The sequence below is a fragment of the Rutilus rutilus genome, assembly GCF_951802725.1.
Source record: "Rutilus rutilus genome assembly, chromosome: 1".
Taxonomy (NCBI): domain Eukaryota; kingdom Metazoa; phylum Chordata; class Actinopteri; order Cypriniformes; family Leuciscidae; genus Rutilus; species Rutilus rutilus.
Genome location: NC_140209.1, coordinates 4,955,448 through 4,974,658, shown reverse-complemented (window position 1 = coordinate 4,974,658; position 19,211 = coordinate 4,955,448). Strand labels below are relative to the sequence as shown.

The window sequence follows — 19,211 nt, the reverse complement described above, 5'->3', positions numbered from 1 at the left end:
TTTATTTGCTTTGTTGTGCATTTTAGTCATATTACAAAATAATTTATTGAGGCCAAACATAAAATAACATTATAAACTGTCACTTCACCACATGACAGCAGCATGCAAGCAGGCTCCTGATTGGTTAACGCGGCGCGAATTGACGCAGAAGTTCAGATTTTTCAACTTGGGCGGCAGTTAATGCACAAATAGCACTAATAAAATCATTCGCGCGTAACGTGCGAGACGAGACGTAGGAGTTCCCGAACGAAAGGGAACGTCTCGGTTGCGTATGGTAACCCTCGTTCCCTGAGTAGGGAACGGAGACGTCTCGTCTCTTGCAAATCTTGCATGCCAATGTTCATTGGCTCGTTTTAATTCACTCGAAGGCAATTGGTCTCCCTAGCATGATCCCAATTCGTTGGAAACTCCTCCGACGAGATGTCTCTGTTCGCTACTCAGGGAACGAGGGTTACCATACGTAACCAAGACAATCTGCTGAAAACACTTTATTTCATGACAATAGTTCCTGTTTTCACCTCATTTATTATGCTAATGTCTTCAGATCTCCTTTAAATTTACACTTAAAGCTCATTTCATTGGTGTCAGCAGACTGAGGGTATTTGTTGGTTACTCGTTTATTTCTGTCTTTATGATTTCAACTGTTTTTCTTACCATTATATTTGGAAGAATTTAAATTATATTATTTTCTATAGTTCTAGATACCTGTATTTTAATGAAGAAGCAGAATAATATTAGGATTAGTAATAAAAATAATTAAGAATAATGAATGAATTGCCATCAGTTACTGTAGGATAAATAAATAGACCGACGCTTAGAAGTGTCATTATAAAAACAAACTCAGTAATTGATATTTTTGATTTTGGCAGATCAGCTCCTCCCATACTGGAATACATCATCAGCAAAGCTCCTCCCACTACATTCACATCATCAGTGAAGCTCCTCCCACACTGGAATTCTTTCAAAAGTGAAGCTCCTCCCACTGCAATCACATCATCAGTGAAGCTCCTCCCACTGTAATTCCCCAATAAATGCTGTAAATTCCCATCAGCTACAAGTGAAGACGAGCATCAGAGCATCATGAAGAGCTGAATTCTGCAAAGACTGAGTTTATTAAAGAGGACAGTGAGAACATGAGTGATCCAGAACCCTGCAGAATGAAACACACTAAAGATACTGAAGAACAAAGAGGTTGGTGTTTATAATTCATTCATTCATGAGGCTGAAGAACATTCATGTTAGAAACATTCAAGCACTTCATCACATTTAGATAAACAGTTAAACAATGAAATGGTACAGAATGTTCTGTTTTTTTTTTCAACAAATAGTCAGTAAAAGGAGGTTTGAGAAATTTTTATATTGATTGTCAAGTCGTCACCTTTATTTATATAGCGCTTTTAACATTATGGATTGTTTCAAAGCAGCTTTACAGTGATAATAGAAATTAGCGTAACAGTGAAGTTGCGAAGATCATTAGTTATTAACTTAGGGGACGCTAACACAACACTGTTTTAACAGAAAACCCTTAACGCGCTCCGGCTGCCCATCCGCACAAAAAAGTGCCTAGTGTCTCGAGAACGCACTGCCTGAAATAGGTTCGAAGGTGCAAACGATTACCCGATTTCTTTGCGCAAACCTCTGAAACTCAAATCCGGGAAAACGCAGATGGCGCGCATATGTGTATCACGTGTTCGGTCGATAGGTATGCGTGTTTGAATATATATATGTGACCGATCACGGAAAGTAGGGACACAAGTCGGTTCTGGGGCATTTTGAGTTATTCACAAATTCTGAAAGTGTAGTCTCCAAGATTTCCAACTGTGTGTCTGTTGTGGCAATTTGAAGGTAGGCACTCAAAAAAGCTCAAAGGGAAGAATTGTGCCTCTGAAGATTGTTCAGTTTTCACCTCTCTCTCCTGCTGGGAGTGACAATAGGGCTCATTTACATTTCATTTAGATTAGCCATGCCCCCTGTAAAGCTGTAAAGCACAGGGGGGAGCAAAAAGGTCAGGAAAATGTGCCATCAAAGAAAAAAAAAAAGTTTGCAAACGGGTGTACACTGAATAAAAAAACAAGATAAACTCTAGACAATGTTCAAATCAAAAACAGGATGTGCTATATATCACCTTCGTCACCATGACCACGATCAGATAAGTTGGTTTTATGACTTAGCAATGTGAACAAGGCCCCTTGCTATAAAACCTACAGATATTAGAACAGACTCTCCTGCATTCATTTATCTAAGAACTGATTAACATGAAATTAACATGCATTCCATAACATTTTGTGAATGATTTACTGTCTTGTGTTGTGTCTTTTAATACTATTATCTGTTGATACTATTATCTCTTGATACTATTATCTCTTTGATACTATATATTTTATTATAGAACCAACAGTCAACATAACCCCACCCATACCATGTTTGGTCTCTATAAATTGCTACTTTGAAGATCGAAATGATTGTGTACATGATATGCCGATAGCTGTGCAACATATTAGTATTACAAGAATCTTTCTTTGTTTTGTCATCAGACACCAATCCAGCGTGCCATTGCAAATGAGCACGCTTAGAACAAAGACTAATAAATCCTCCCCACAGAGGAAACTCCCGCTTAGAAATTCTCCCTTTCTTATTGGTTGAGCCAGCCCTGCAAGGTGTGACCTTTGTCAAGCTTTAAAGGGCCTCTTCGCTAGCCCTTCTCTCTCTTCTCTGCTGGCCTCAACTGCTGCTCCTTCAAGTTGATACTGTCACGCTCCCAAAGGGAGTCAGACTGCTATCATCTTCAATCCAGAAAACTACAACCTTACCATCACTGGATGGGCAACGATCAACTCTTGGCCTTCTTGATACGTTCAGGATGCTGTGCTGTCCAAGTACCCGCTTAAAATAGAACTGACACCCGACCCGCAACCGAAATAAAATCAGTTTAGACTATCACATTATAGACACACTTACAAAAATGTTTATTGCCAGGTCATACAGAAGTTATTACACGACCATTAATACAAGGACAACTTCAGCCGAAGCTTTCAAAAGGCCGGTACATGAAGAACATGGCTAACGTTACCACAAAACTGAGTAGCCTTATAACATTTGACCAATCGAACAGACGCGGCTACAACACTATATCTGCCATGCAATTTCGTCTAGCCTACATTTGACAATTTGGGGTTCAAACACGCCCTGCACACCACACATACTTAACAGTGTTAAATATGAAAAATACTGCTTTGTTACCACAGTTATCTGCGTGTTTCCTCAGTGATGAAGTTCCACATTTGCGGCTATCCAACACGAAAATGCAGCAAAGCCTTTCACAATATTTTCTTCGGATAACTCCAAATTTCTCCCACACTGGACTTGTATTGTACTCGATGACGTATTGTAATCTCACTATAAATGCATTTAACTTTACAATCTCCACTAGCTATTCTTTTCTTCAACTCCTCAGCATCCATCTCGACGACTGCAGATCTGCGGTTATGATGAATTTTTAAATCTGAAAGTAGCCTAGGTAACGTTATAGATCCTGGGAGGGCGTGGGCACAAATAAACTAATGTGGATTTTAAATTATTTTATCAACTTGAAATACAGGCATATTTTTGTACATGGGTTCCTAAAAATATGCATATATTTATACGTTTGCATGTGATTGTTTTAAACCTGTGTTTCCCCCGTGTCCGACCCGACTCGCACCTGTATCCGACACAGTTGGATATTTTTCACCCGTTTGAGCAAAATTTGCGGGTCACCCGTCGGGTACCCGAACCCGTGCAGGACTCTGGAACTCAGTGCAAGGAAAAGTCTAGTGTGAACAGCCATTAATAATTAAAACGTTTTTAGTCAAATAAATATCAATCTCAAAGTTGGTGTCAAAACATGGCAGTATTTTAATGTTAATATGTTAGATAATTGTGTCATTGATCAAATTAATAGTTCATGCTAAAGAAACATGGGATTCGTGCCTACAATGTTTTAAAGATAATAATTGGAAGATAAATTGACCTCATTCATGGAAAGTTTCAAGGACATATAATCAATTTATAAAAAGGCATCAAATTATCATAATATTTTATAACAGTTGTCTACTTTCTACTATTACATCAGGGCTCACTTTCTATTTCTATCTTTGAATTATTTTGATTCAATTCAATTCATATTTATTAAGCCATTTCAACAGAGTTGATAGGAATTTGTCTTGGTATGCTCACATACAGCTTAATTGACATAATACACTGACATTACAACATGTTCCACACATACTTCACAACAACAACAATATGAACAGACATAAAAGCCTCATATTGCACATGAGATGAGTTAGCAGAATGACCAGATGAAGGGTGGTTGAAAACAGAACCTCATAAAAACATTCTGGGAGTAAACTGATATAAAAGCATTCGGTATCCTAGCCTCAGACCATGTTTAGGTGACGTATGGCCTGAGGATAGGTACTGTCTCTGAAGCGTGATGTTCTACTGGTAATGCTTCTATACCTCTTGCCTGATGGCAAAATATTAAATAAATAATTTGTTACAATGTTATAATACAAACATTAAATCAAATGTTACATTTAATTTGATGTACTTAAAATTAAATGTAACATTTGTTTCTTTCCTGTCAGACCCGATGGAAGTGAAGGAGGAGAGTGAAGAACTGAGTGAAGTGAAGGAGGAGAGTGAAGAACTGAGTGAAGTGAAGGAGGAGAGTGAAGAACTGAGTGAAGTGAAGGAGGAGAATGAAGAACTGAGTGAAGTGGAGGAGGAACATCATGTCAAACCTGGAGAAAAACCTTTGAGTCGCTCAAAGACTGAAAAGACATTTTTAAAGAAAAGAAGAGCCAAGAAATCTTTCACCTGCACTCAGTGTGGAAAGAGTTTCACAACCAAACAAAGTCTTGAGATTCACATGAGGATCCACACTGGAGAGAAGCCGTTCTCATGTGATCAATGTGGGAAGAGTTTCAGTCAATCATCATCCCTTAATGTTCACATGATGATCCACACCGGAGAGAAGACGTTTTCATGTGATCAATGTGGCAAAACATTTCTTAGTGCATCAGACCTGAAGAAACACCTGACAGTTCATACGAAGGAGAGGCCGCATTCATGTTCTGTGTGTGGAAAGAGTTTTTCACTGCAGCAATATTTACATACACATGAAAAAATACACACTGGTGTGAGAGAGTACATGTGCTTTGAGTGTGAGAAGACTTTTACTACAGCGGAAAATTTAAAACAGCACCAGAGAATTCACACTGGAGAAAAACCTTACAAGTGTTCACACTGTGACAAGAGATTCAGTCACTCAACAAATCTGAGATCACATGAGATGATCCACACTGGAGAAAAACCTTACAAGTGTTCACACTGTGACAAGAGATTCAGTCGATCAGAACATCTGAAAAGACATGAGATGATCCACACTGGAGAGAAGCCGCACACGTGTGATCAGTGTGGAAAGAGTTTTGCTTTTAAAAGTGACCTGAAGAAACACCTGGCGGTTCATACAAAGGAGAAGCCACATTCATGTTCTGTGTGTGAAAAGAGTTTTTCACTGCTGCAATATTTACATAAACATGAGAAAGTTCACACTGGTGTGAGAGAGTACATGTGCTTTGAGTGTGAGAAGACTTTCACTACAGCGGACAATTTAAAACAGCACCAGAGAATTCACACTGGAGAAAAACCTTACAATTGTTCACACTGTGACAAGAGATTCAGTCAGTCAACATATCTGAGATCACATGAGAGGATCCACATTGGAGAGAAACTACACACGTGTGATCAGTGTGGAAAGAGTTTCTCTTTTAAAAGTGACCTGAAGCTACACATGAAGATCCATGCAGTGGAGAAACCACATCAACACAGTCTGAGATCACGGTAAGTAGTTTATTGTCATGTGCTGAAACAAAGTCTCTTCTTTGTAAGTTAGACACACATCACCCTAGGCATTTTTTTTTTTTTTTGTTGGGTTCCCGTTTCCGACCGACCCTGTCAATTAATGTGCGACCCAAATTTATTTTATGAGCTTGGGGAAGAAATAATACAAATAAAATAAATACACAAATAAAAATCTTTGAGGCGAACTATAATTTACGTTTTTGTACAGCACCGTTTTTGTATAGCACTCTTGCGATGCAAGATGCCTGTTGTCCTCTAGCAATGTTAACAAACGAGTCAGCTACATGGTCTTTCACACATCGTTGTCGTCACTTACAAAGGCGACACTATCCGCATCTGCGTGGAGTGTGACGCCCGTTTCACACATACTCCGTTTGCAGTGTGTATGCGGTGCGTATTTTTTCCCGTACCCATGTTAACAGGTTCGAGCTTTCACACTGCACGCGGATGCGGTCCGGCAATCCGTTCCAGTTGCGGAGCGTATACAGCAGTGCAGAGATCGTTTCCGCACCGAGTCTATTTCTGCTGTGTGCACATGCTGAATTAAAGTGACAGAGCATATTGCATTTAACAAAATAAAATGTAGTAATCTCACTATAAAAGCATTTAACTAAATACTACTATTTTTCACAGTCATCTTTTTACTTCAAGACCGGGGTAAATCAAGGAAAATAATAGTTTGTTTAGATTGTGTTTAAACGTGAATATGTCTATTAAAGAGTGTAGGCCTATATGTGTACAAAGAGAAATAAAATTTGCCGATAACTTCTGGATTTGAAATACAAATAGTGAGTATGTGTTTGTGGTACAGCCGTGGATCAGTTTACGCACTGCAAAAGCTGCATATGTGAAAGCACTTTAGCGCGTGCTGCTCCTGCACCGCACACGCACTGCACACGGAGTATGTGTGAAACGGGCGTTACTCATTTGCCCCCGCCGAAAGTTGTACAGACCAAAATAGACGAGCTGAACAGTGTGGAATACTGGAATTCTACTGGAATCCCGTCTAGCCCCGGCGCTTTACCGCTATTGATATCCCCTATAGCTTCACTAAGATCTGCTATTGTTAAAGGGATACTCCACTTTTTTTGGAAATAGGCTAATTTTACAACTCCCCCAGAGTTAAACAGTTGAGTTTTACCGTTTTCAAATCCATTCAGCCGAACTCCGGGTCTGGAACAGTGTGTGTGTGTGTGTGTGTAACTTGCTGGGACACACAAGATGGTAGAGTACATGTAGTACAGGTAGGCTATGTTATGAAAAAATAGAGTATCCATTGCTACTATAAAGTACAATTAAAAAAAATTTGATAATTTAGGCTAACCGTGAGAATGACGTTATAGTTGAACACCGTCATTAGAACTCTATAACCGCCAAAACCGTGTAATTAAAATTTTTTTTACAAACATTTTTTTTTTATCATAGAGAATGTTTAAATACTAATTAAAAACAATTGTTAACAGTCTGTGTTATTAATGGTCTACGTCGTTTCCAACTGTATTTGATTCTTTGCCAAGTACCCCCTGACCGACCGCCAATCATTTGAGATAAAAATAAAAGCTATGACTATGATATAGTGATGTGCCATCATTATGAGATTTATTAAACAAATGAAACACATTTGCAATAATAAACATTAGCAATAAACATTTGCAATAATAAACAACGTATCATTACCGTTAACTAATTGTGCAGTTTAATTACCCCTTGACTGGCCCCAAACATGTTTGATAAAAGAAACATATACAGTGTGTATATATATATATGATGTGTATTACATTTTAGCTCAAAAACAATTGTAATAAAAGATAGGATCATAAGATGTGCAATATATCGGGAGACATGGTTTTTACCACTTAATGAAGTTTTGTTTTGTAGAAAGCCTTTCTTTAAAACGAATTTTGTTTTGTAAAAATTGTATCTTAATTTTAATAAATTATTTAATATTTAATAAATTAATAAATAAAAAGCAAATATAGCAGACAATATAATAACCGTGACATGGAGGCGCCGGCGCGCCGCGTTCACTTGCATTGCATTGTGAAGTTGAACTAGAGCGCATCTCGTCGTAAATGAATGAAACTCAGCGTAGGCCTATGCCTCATACATTAGCATTAAATATCTTTGCTGCATCCTTTCTAGAACAGACAAGGGCTTTCTTGCGGCTCGCATCAGCAGAGCATTGCATTGTCCATAGACCGCAAAACAATCAGCGGATGGCGGGCGGGTGCGGCTTTGAAATTTGGTCAAAAAACGTTGGTGCGGATGATGAGTTTATTGATGCGGTTGTATCTCTATCGATAACAACATTGAACATGAACAAATTGACCCATGACCTCAACTGACAACCAACCAGAACCAAACTTTTTTTTTTTTTATGCCCTATAGCCAAATCTCTCCTCTCCACCTATAGCCGGTGTGTGGTGAGCACAGGACACTTTGTTAATTAATTGATATCCATTAACTCGTGTTCAACCAACAGGAATGTCTTATTTGTCAGTTCAGACCAATGCAAAAAACAAACAAATTCACTCTCTGACAGTAGGTGGCGCTCATGTAAAGCAGAAATACAGCACTACACAGGGTTCTAGACTGCAAGTAAATGGTCACATTTTGCAACATTTTTCTGAGAGAGAGCTGCCATTTCTGCCGCATACGAGAAACATCACACAGCAAACGAAAGCAGACTGAACCCACGCTACTCGTCTGAGCTGCGCAGCGCAAACAGTTTATCCGCTCAGAGCAATACTTGACAGCGGTTTACTCATGAGCCGATCTCGATCACACAACAACTTTACTCCACAGAGCTGGCAGATCCATTGAGAAAGGCTTTACAATAAGGTTTCATTAATGTTCCTGGCAACAAGTTTACTCCACAAAAGAAAGTAGGCCTAGTCCTGGAAATATTTGAAAATGAGGATGTTAATTTTTCAATATCCAAAACTGAAGCCTGCAGTTGAAATACATTTTACATTTTTTTATGACTGTCAGTGTGCATTGAAACAAATCTTTATGTATTTAATTTGCAGGAAGACCTACACTTCGGGTATTTAAGGAAGAACTGGCAGACATTTGACCAGGCGACCCATGGCCTTGGGCCTGGTTTAATGGGAAGCACATTCAAGTTCAACGTCTCCTGTCTAAAAGAAAAAAATTAAAGCACCTAAAAAACCTTTGAGAATGATGAAATGAACTAGTTAAAAGTACAGCAGTTTAATGATACATCTTTGCTCTGAATTTTTTGTGATATGTTGCTGTTTTATAAATTTAATTCACTGGAAATGTTTTGTAATAGTTTAAAAAAGAAAGTCATAATTACACTTGAATTGATTTTATTGTAATATTGGACTTATATTAAAAGATCGTTCAATAAAAAAAATATATAGCTTGTGAACTGATTATTTAATCAATGTTTGTTCTTTCATGTTGTTCTTATACAAAGAATCTCCACAACAGTCACTGAATGAAAAGACAGTAACAGCAAGGAAAACCAGGGTCCCAACTTCCTATGCATTTTTCATATCAAAATGCCATACTGTTGTAAAGGTGGATTAGGGTTCAGGCTGTAGGACTGCTGAATGACTAAAGAAACACTTCTGTCAGGACCACTGATGCTACGCTTGACTGTATATTTCTTGTCTATTACCAGCCACTTTTACCAAAGACGGAAATAAGTGCAGTTACAATAGCTAAATATGTGGAAGCATTGCTATAGTGCGACGATATTGTATTGCAATAGGTAGCCCTTCAAAATCAATACCAAATCAAAACTAGTTTGCACATTATTTGTAATTGAAAGGACTTAATGACAATATATGGTTATGGTTACACTTAAAATAGTTACAAAATAGATGAGATGATAAAAACTTCTACCATTAATTGTACCCAGCAGATATGTAAAATGTTACCTGAGAGATAGAAAGAGAGGGAGAGTGTAGAGTAAGAGACAAAGATAGAGTTCCCCAAGAAAGAGAGCCAGAGAATTAAAAGGGCCAGAGCAACTTTGATTCCTTCCTTGACCATGTGACTGTAACCCAAATGTGAGACATTCAAACTGACCAATCAGATAATTACAATTTTCCTCATTGTACTAAAGGTGTGATAATTCGTAGACCCGATGTACACACATTTCGGCCTTGAGCACTGTGATTACTTCACTTATACCTCTGCCTATAGGAATTGCAAATGGTTGATTGAGTAAGAAAGAGGGGGGTTGAATAACAGTAAAAGTAAATGTTTTTGTTCATTTTCAAATATCTTTATTTTCAATCTTACACTTTTCCACACAGACTGAAATTTCCAACCCTTTCTCTAGATTTTTCTGACCATAATCAACATACATGATTCATACAACATTACAGTATGTGTATGCTGGGCCAAAGAGATGTGTTTTTAGTATAGATTTGAACTGGCAGTGTGTGTCTGCTTCCCGGACAATGTTAGGAAGACTGTTTTAAAGTTTTGCTGCTAAATAGGAGAAGGATCTACCGCCAGCAGTCGATAATCCATGCTTGACTTAAAATATTAAGTTTAGTTAACTTTAGTTTAGTTGGATATTTTAAGTTATCTCAACAAATTTTAAGTTGTTATAACTAATTGCAGACACATTTTTGGGGAAGATATTTGTCTAATTAAGTGCTTTACAAAGTATTTTTGTATCACATCCCACTAAACGGATTGGTCTGTATGATGAGCATTCAGTTGGGGGTTTATTTGGTGTTAATATTATAGTTATTATAGCTAGTCTTAATGAATCTGGAAGCCTTCAGTAATAAATGATTCCTCATACATGTCAGGTAATGGTCTTATAAGCTGTCTTTTAAATATTTTGTAGAATTCTACTGGAATCCCGTCTAGCCCCGGTGCTTTACCGCTATTGATATCCCCTATAGCTTCACTTAAATCTTCTATTGTTAAAGGGATACTCCACTTTTTTTGGAAATAGGCTCATTTTACAACTCCCCCAGAGTTAAACAGTTGAGTTTTACCGTTTTCAAATCCATTCAGCCGAACTCCGGGTCTGGCGGTACCACTTTTAGCATAGCTTAGCATATATCATTGAATCGGACAGGACCATTAGCATCTCTCTCAAAAAAATGGCCAAAGAGTTTAGATATTTTTCTTATTTAAAACTTGACTCTTCTGTAGTTACATCGTGTACTAAGACTAACGGAATATGTAAAGTTGCGATTTTCTAGGCTGATATGGCTAGGAACTATACTCTCATTCCTGCGTAATAATCAAGAAACTTTGCTGCCGTACCATGAGTCCAGCAGGCGTAATGATATGACTCATCTTTGAAATGAGTAAAGAGTTTAATCAATCATTACATAGCAAATACAAACATTAAGTAAAAGTGAATGAGACAGATTTCTCTCTTTACTGACTTATAAGAGCCAAAGCATCTCAAGAGAAGAAGAAGAAAAGTGTCCAGTTTCAAAGATACATGAAAGTATATCTTGCGTTTATATGGAAGAGTAGAAGTGGAAGAGAAACTAGATGTTCTGATGAAAAACAATGAAGAACGAGTTAAAAATTTATATCAGATTCACATCTCTCTTAAAAGTGTCATGGCCTTCTTCTCCAGTGTGAATTTTCTGGTGGTCTTTCAGTTCATCTTCTGTAGTAAAGGCCTTCATGCACTGAAACACACACCGCCGTGTCTTTTCTGCTGTAATATTTCTCCTTTGTGTGAATCTTCAGGTGTTTCTTCAGGACTGAAGCCCAATGAAACAGTTTACCGCACTGATCACAGTTAAATGGTCTTTCTTCAGAATGACAAGATGTGATTTCAGAGAGAAAGCCTGAGCCGCTTCTTCCCAGTGTGAACTCTCATGTGAATCTTCAGACTTGATTTACATGTGAAGCGTTTTTTACACTGAGGGCAGGAGACAGATTTATCGCCTTCTGTTTTTCCTTTCTTGTTCACATCCATCAGGTCTAAAAGAAACATTAAATAAAGTGAGTTTCAATGTACTATTTTATGCAAACAGCTTGCTAATCATGTCTTACTCATGTAGTTAAAGTAGTGATGGGTGATTTCGAAACACTGCTTCACGAAGCTCAGACACCTTTATGAATCTTTTGTTTCAAATCAGTGGTTCAGAGTGTGAATCAAACTGCGAAAGTCACATGATTTCAGTAAATGAGGCTTTGTTGCTTCATAACCATTTCAAAATGTCAATGATCTCTGTGAACCCATCATGCAGCGAACCACTGAACAAGTGTCTATGGGTTTTGCCTGATCTCTGATCAGTTTTAAACATTTGTTTTAATGAGAAATTTGCATAATTAAAAGGAATAATAGTAGTTAATAGTCTCTTATTGGCCTGTTTAGCGGAGTATTAAAAACCCACATGTTATACAGATCCTTAATATTTATGATATTGGATGATGTGCTGATTGCATTTGATTGATTACTTCAATAACACATTTGCAATGGTTTGTAAAAGGTGTTTTTCTTTTACCCAGATCGTGGGTCAGACGTGCCAACCCAGTGTTTAGGGCATTATTGTGTTACCCAGATCCTGGTTAATACATAACAACCCAGTGTTTGAGTAGTTTTTGTGTTACCCAAATCCTGGGTCAGACGTAACAACCCAGTGTTTAGGTAGTTTTGTGTTAGACGTAACACTCCAGGGATTGTGTTATTTATCGCAGGCTTTTTGCAACCTCTTCAGGAGAGAGCAGTGCTTCGTCAAATTTGTGTGTGTCAAGTTTGTGTACATTTTTTATTTTTTTATTTATAAATTCATTATTTCTCTGTATATCATTGAATTTATGCAAATCCACATACAGGGGCACGATGTGAGTCACCTAAACGAGTCTCGCGTCGATCTTTTCATGTGATGGAAACGCCTGCTGCATTGCAAAAAAAAATTATGATTTTACTAAGAAAAAAAAAATACAGAATATAAATGCTTAGAAAGTTAAAATGTGTTCTCAGAACTGTACACTGATTGTTTATGGACAGCTTATGGAGTCAGTCGCAGCATATTTTGTTCAATAAAATACCCAAAATGGGTTGTTTTTAATCCAGTGTTTTTTAGAGTGTAGTTCAAAGCATCAATGAAATGCTAATATTTTATTTAAAGTAATTCCAATATTTAATGCTGGTTTCACTAGTGCCACCAAGTGCTCTTAAATGTGAATCTGCAGCAGCTCAAAGTTTATATCTGGTCAGCACTTGTCTTTAAAGGGCAAAGCAAATAGTAGAAATATTATCTGAAGAAAAAAGCATTGTATCATTAGCGCCTGAATATTCCAGTCCAGCGTGAATGTCTCTGTTTCTATGTGAAAAACCATTCATGTTTAGTGTGAAAAGGCCTTCAGACTTCCCAGGTCACCTGCTTTTTAGGCCTTTCCTGTGTCAAATTCATATAAAATGACAAAATCAAGAAAGTTCAATGTTAAAATAATTTTACATTTAATTAATTGAATGTCTTTTTATATTCTTGACCTGAAACAATGCAAATCTCGATGAATGAACCAACCTATTGTTCATCAGTATCATGATGCTTAATTTTCTTAAATTATTTTTGATGATCAAAACAAACTTTAATTAACTAGGACTGCAATAACCAATTGATGAAATCGATCATGAAAATAATCAACCACCAAACTAATTATAGATTAATTGTGTATCCATAGGAAAAACATTCTTATGGACAAAACGCATCTGAAAAATGACATGGTTGGTGAGCACAGGAACCATGTTATTTCTTTTGATTTTATTATAAATTTGGGTTTGCATCGCTCAAATTGCTTATAAGTCACTTAGACAGACAAGTGACAAGTGACCAATCCTGAGTGGCGATGTCACTTCAAACATTTAACCATCACGGTTCGGCACGGTTAGCCAAGTGTGCTGAGAGTTCAGGGCCGAGAACGGTTTGTAATTGTGCCGTGCCGTACCAGACTCAAGTGGAAGCAACACTGGAACCTTTTCTGAAGGTGGAAAAGCAGCTTTTGTTTCTCAGCACATAAGATGAACTACTTACCGTGATCTCAGACTGTGTTGATGTGGTTTCTCCACTGCATGGATCTTCATATGTCGCTTCAGGTGACTTTTAATAGAGAAACTCTTTTCCGCACTGATCACATGAGCTTCTCTCTGCTGTGGATCCTCTCATGTGATTTCAGATGTGATGACCGACTGAATCTCTTGTCACAGTGTGAACACTTGTAAGGTTTTTCTCCAGTGTGGATCCTCTCATGTCTTTTCAGAGATGATGGCACACTGAATCTCTTGTCACAGTATGAACACATGTAAGGTTTTTCGCCAGTGTGGATCCTCTCATGTGTTTTCAGATGTTCTGATCGACTGAATCTCTTGTCACAGTGTGAACACTTGTAAGGTTTTTCTCCAGTATGTGCCTTTTCATGTGTTTTTATATGTGATGACCGACTGAATCTCTTGTCACAGTGTGAACACTTGTAAGGCTTCTCTCCAGTGTGGATCATCTCATGTGTTTTCAGACGTGCTGACAGACTGAATCTCTTGTCACAGTGTAAACACATGTAAGGTTTTTCTCCAGTGTGAATTCTCTGGTGCAGTTTTAAATCGCTTGCTGTAATAAAAGTCTTCTCACACTCAAAGCACATGTACTCTCTCACACCAGTATGGATTTTCTCATGTCCATGTAAAGTGTCCAGACGTGAAAAACTCTTTCCACACACAGAACATGAATGCGGCTTCTCCTTTGTATGAACTGTCAGGTGTTTCTTCAGGTGTGATGCACTAAGAAATGGTTTGCCACACTGATCACATGTGAACGTCTTCACTCCGGTGTGGATCATCATGTGAACATTAAGGTTTGCTAATTGCCTGAAACTATTCCCACACTGATCACATGTGAACGGCTTCTCGCCGGTGTGGATCCTCATGTGTGCATTAAGGTTTGCTAATTGCCTGAAACTATTCCCACATTGATTGCATTCATGTGGCTTCTCTCCTGTATGAACTCTCATGTGATGTGCAAGACTTTGTTTGGTTGTGAGACTCTTCCCACACTGAGTGCAGGTGAAAGATTTCTTGGCTCTTCTTTTCTTTAAAAAATTCTTTTTAGTCTTTGAGCGACTCAAAGGTTTTCCTCCAGGTTTGACATGATGTTCCTCCTCCACTTCACTCAGTTCTTCTCTCTCCTCGCTCTCTTCCATCGGATCTGAAATGAAAGAAAAACTCTTATTGTAAAATGTTCTATATAATCAAAATAATTCAAAGAGAGAATTATGGAGTGAATGAAGATTAACCCCACTTTTTTTCTCATCAGTACAAAAGAGAGTCTAAATAGTCTGTTGATTTTGATTTTACATGTAAGTTTTATACATCAATCAAAACGCTTAAATGTCTTATTTTAGTTGTGTACACTCATAATAAAAACAAAATGTTGTTTTTCGTAAAATAAAGAAAATAAACATGATGCGCGTTCTGCATCTCTCAATGTGAAACGCGACAGAAAATGACCTGTAACTCAGGGAATGTTTGTCACACAGACTTGAAACGCATGTCAATACAACGCTTGGAGTCTTTATTTTTAAAGGGACACTAGGTAACTTTTTAACCTTATCTGAACAGCTTCGGAGTCAGTGGAATGGTTATATTACTTATTTCGGGTTGAATGGTGGTGGTTTCGCACCCCCCTGGTGCCCGAGAGCAGAAAAAACTCACTTGCAACTTTGGGCCGGCGGGTCGGCGTCAGGAAGTATCGCGTGATATCAGGTCTCGCGATGTAACGAATTGCTTGACGGCACTGCACACGTACACGCCCCATTCAAGCACCGGCTGTATAAGCAAAGGGCAACGATAGATTGAGTTATGGCTGAGCCTGTAAAAAAAGAAGCAAAAAGCTAGGAAATCTTTGTCGGAGGACCAACGAAAGAGGAAACGGGAGACTGACCGAGCAAGAAGTCAGACTCGAGTAAATATATCGGACCGGCTTTTTCAGAATGGTGAGAACTGAGAGAAACAGAAGCCTGCAAAACGGATGCTGATCCTGCTGTTGCACTTGCAAGTATCTTTGGAATAAACTGTGTTTAATATTTAAATTTCAAGTAATTGCGACCTCAGGATGTTTGCTATTGTCTGTAAAGGTTTTTATTATGATCGCTGTCTGTTAGGGGCTTACTAGTACGCTAGATACTATAACTTTGATGTTAGCATTGTCATAGCAAACACGTTTGATTTCTGTACGTTAGTTGTTTGGCCGTTCCTCTGTCGGTTTAATTTGTGTAACTTACACTTTTATTTTATGTCACTAAGTCAACGCGTCTGATAATAGGCAATATCAGATGCGCAAAATGTTGCACATATCATGATCGAGCTAGAAAAAACGTTCTGATGTTTTCTTAGACAAGCAAAGGTAAAGCATCATTCTACCAGATGAACTTATAGACCTTGCTAATATAACTTTAGACAAATATTAGCCTCCGATATATATATATATATTTTTTTTGCTCATGCCCATTCTCCCAAAAACAAACAAACACGAAAGCAGTAGTTCGCTTCATTCATATCGTTCGTTCCCGGTAAAAATACTGGTATGCATGACAACACAATAAAAAAAAATAAAAAAAAAATAAAAAAAAAATTGCCATCAGTTGGAAAGAAAGTATTGCTTTACTTGCCTCGGTAGACATAACTGGTTTTGAAATAGCCGGTTCCTCTGCTCAGCAGGGTTGACAGCTGATCAGCTGGGTTGCTCGTGGCGAGGGGGGAGGAACAACAGTTCGTTTTTACGACAGAGTATTGGAAAGCATTATACTACCAGACACTAGGGGGGGCTCGTAGAGAAAAAACACTCAGACTTGCATAATGCCCGTCTGAACGCGTTGTTGTCTTTGGAGCTCCATCGATTGATTTATAATTCTTGATTTCTCTTTAAACTCACTTACAACGAACATTTTCTATTTTTCCTCACCTCATAGTTACAACGCGGACTGTTGAGCAGACGCTGGATACTCTTATAGGTTACGTCCGTGGATCACGGCTGAACGCGTCTTCTCCGCACTCATTTATAAACAAACATTTTTTTTCGCCTATCGTGCGTCTACTCCACACCCGTACCACTAAAAAGACGGATTATATCCAAGACTTAAGCCATAAATTAGTATTAATATTGATAGCATCACTGGTAGCGTCGTTGCTAACTTAACTTACTGTCCATCTGTTAAAATGGCGAATATATCAGATGTAAGTAGTCTACCTTTTGGTGCAGGTGAGGACACATTTGAGCTACACGCGGTGCAGTCTGAGCTGGAAGCTGTTGAGAAACAGATCCACGACCTTTTAGTGAGACAGGCCGAGCTGATAGATCGGCGGTTAGCTCTTGAAACATCACGCGCCGATGCACACAAATCAGTGATTAACGTTACTAACCCGCTGACTCCGACCTCGTCTACTCCGTGCGTTACACAGCATCGGTCACGAGCGTCGAGGTCGCGATCAGCCATGGTCTCGTTTACGCCGGCTCCAACATGCCACCACGAAGCCTGGATATTTCCGCAGCGGAAGACGCGAGTTGGGTCTAGACCAAGAAAACTCTCTCCGACCCTCCCGGTTTTCGAGATATCCACACAAAACCGCTTCTCCCCTCTTCGCGAAACAGAACGCGATGCTGTGATCATCGGTGATTCCATCGTTCGACACGTACACGCTACGTTAAATAAAAGTAAGGTGCATAGTCACTGCTTTCCTGGTGCTCGTGTTTCTGAAATCGCTGCTCACGTTCCCGAGATTCTAAACGAGCGCGTCGGAACTGTGGTCCTGCACGCGGGAGGGGCCGACATCAGAGGTTCTGAAGAAAGACTTCAGGAATCTGATCGATACGGTACGCAGCACATCGCCTGATATAACGATCATTGTGTCAGGACCGCTTCCCACGTACCGACTAGGTCATGAAAAGTTTAGTAGATTATTCGCGCTAAATGAATGGTTAATATCATGGTGCAATGAGCAGAAACTGCTCTTTGTAAATAATCGGAATCTGTTTTGGGAGTAGGGATGTTAACCGATGACCGTTTGACCGATGCTTGACCGTTTTAACGTTAACCGGTCAAAATTGTCGGTAGTCGGTAAAAAAAAAAAAAAGTGATCTCTAAATTAGGCTATTATAGACAGTGGACTAAACGCTATTACAGTTAGCCATCTCATTCCAATATCTTTTTGTGTGAAGTGAACAAATCCCTCACACTCAATTTTTCATAACTCGCCTGTTTGTACTTAATAAACCAATAAAAACATTTGGCGCGAGGTCACAGCGTTTGGGTTCGCGCGCTCACAAGGTTTGCGAAAAGTAAAGGCTACAGGCTAAAACACTCAGGGTTAGAGCCAGGGCAGACGACAGGATGAAGCGTGCAAAGAAGTGTGTGAGACCATTTCACCAAAAAGAATGACACAGATGTAAGTTGCAACTTGTGTGATACAGTGCTTAAATACAGTAGTAACACATCATCTATGATGTATCACCTGAAAACCGACACCCGCAAGCTTCGGGTGAGAAAGGTAGCCAAAGCGGGAGGCAGAGCGGCAGAGAGTTGCGACAGAGTTGCGAAATTGCAGGCACGATATTGCACAATATTAGGAAAATATTACGATATTGGGGAATAATTACGTTGCGATATTTTTTTCCCAACGATAGCCTATATATTGCGATATTGCGAGCCATGATCAATATAGGCCTACTAAAGTCAATAATTAACATTCCATGATATTAATAATTTCACAAAAAGGTCACTTAATATTTTATTCCAAAATTAGAACATATTTCTGTCAGAATTCGGTGAACGTTCTACACAATCCAACTTTGCGGCGCTCTTAACAGATGTTTGTTTGTTCATTATTTCCTCAAAATAAGTAAAAAAAAACTCTCTCTCTCTCTCTCTCTGGTGCTGATGCAGTGACGCGTTCATGTAAACGGCACCTAAAAGCTGTCACAAAGAACCAGCAAAAGTAATGTAAATGTAAAATATTGCAATGAGACATTTTAATTGTCTATTAATAAACAAGTGTTTTCTGTGTCGGCTGCAAAGTTTTGTTTTGAATGGTTCTGTTTAAAAGTAGAGATTTTAGTAGATAGTAGATATATTTCTATTTTTTTAGGTGTGTGAGGCGAGAGTAAGCTATCTTATACGTTGAGTTTCGGTTCATGGATGATAGCTTAACGTTAGCTCCAGTTCAGGCGCTGGCGCCTCCGTGTCGTGATATCTATCTGCTATATTTACTTTTTATTTATTAAATCGAGAAAATTGGATAATGAAACACTGATTAAAATTAAGATACAATTAATACAAAACGAAATTCGTTT

General features: G+C 38.5%; 2 protein-coding genes across 5 annotated transcripts in view; one reads left to right on the top strand and one right to left on the bottom strand.

Annotated features, from left to right (window-relative positions):
- LOC311302179 (uncharacterized protein) overlaps window positions 1-11,842 on the top strand; it is a 53,720-nt gene extending 41,878 nt beyond the window's left edge. For 2 of the 4 annotated variants that reach the window (XM_084427842.1, XM_084427843.1), the window contains exons 2-4: window positions 870-1,191; window positions 4,629-5,886; window positions 8,937-11,842. In XM_084427842.1, coding sequence (XP_084283968.1) covers window positions 1,134-1,191; window positions 4,629-5,886; window positions 8,937-8,961 — 1,341 coding nt within the window. In that variant the 5' untranslated portion in view covers window positions 870-1,133 and the 3' untranslated portion in view covers window positions 8,962-11,842. Of the gene's footprint in view, window positions 1-869; window positions 1,253-4,628; window positions 5,887-8,936 lie in introns of all 4 variants that reach the window. The other 2 variants (XM_084427844.1, XM_084427845.1) reach the window with 2 other exon arrangements.
- The window catches only part of LOC311299350 (uncharacterized protein), a 117,128-nt gene that overhangs the window by 66,634 nt on the left and 31,283 nt on the right, over window positions 1-19,211 (bottom strand). The gene's annotated exons all lie outside the window — the stretch shown is intronic.